Source organism: Bison bison, unplaced genomic scaffold (assembly GCF_000754665.1).
Source record: "Bison bison bison isolate TAMUID 2011002044 unplaced genomic scaffold, Bison_UMD1.0 scf7180017864037, whole genome shotgun sequence".
Classification (NCBI taxonomy): Eukaryota; Metazoa; Chordata; class Mammalia; order Artiodactyla; family Bovidae; genus Bison; species Bison bison.
The window spans coordinates 6865837-6866377 of NW_011494609.1; the positions used below are offsets into that span (position 1 = coordinate 6865837).

The 541-nt window shown below is 64.7% G+C and overlaps 1 protein-coding gene across 1 annotated transcript in view; it reads left to right on the forward strand.

Annotated features, from left to right (window-relative positions):
* The window catches only part of LOC104984922 (keratin-associated protein 10-8-like), a 24886-nt gene extending 24640 nt beyond the window's left edge, over positions 1-246 (forward strand). Inside the window, exon 3 of the mRNA XM_010834887.1 lies at positions 15-246. Coding sequence (XP_010833189.1) covers positions 15-246 — 232 coding nt within the window. The remainder of the gene's footprint in view (positions 1-14) is intronic.
* Positions 247-541: the final 295 nt, after the last annotated feature.

The window sequence follows — 541 nt, forward strand, 5'->3', positions numbered from 1 at the left end:
CCTGTCTGCTGCAGGCCCGTGTGCTGTGAGGCCTCCCCCTGCTCAGCCCCCTCGTCCTGCTGCAGACCCTCCACCTCTGTGTCCCTCCTCTGCCGCCCCGTGTGCCGCCCCACCTGCTGTGTACCCAAGTCCTCCTGCCAGCCCAGCTGCTGCCGCCCGGCCTCCTCCGTGTCCCTGCTCTGTAGGCCCACATGCTCCCGCCCAACCTGCTGCATCCCAACCTCGGCCCCAGAGCCCTGCTGCTGACCTGGCATGTGTTCCCAGAGCCAGCCGAGCTCAGGTTCCACCTATGACTTTGGTCCTCTGTCCTGACCTGGGCTAGTTGGTTTCCCTCACTCAGGACAGGGTCCCAGATGTGCCCACTGTCCTGACTGACTGACCTCTCACTCCTGCCCCAGGAACCCCGACCTCATGGCTCCCTGGGGCTTCTGCATCCCAGGAGTTGCCTCCAGCTGTCTCTGGGTCACCTGCTCCCCTACCCCATCCAGATCCCCTAGCTGGGTCACTTGGCCTGGACTTCCAACCACCTCCTCATTTCCCA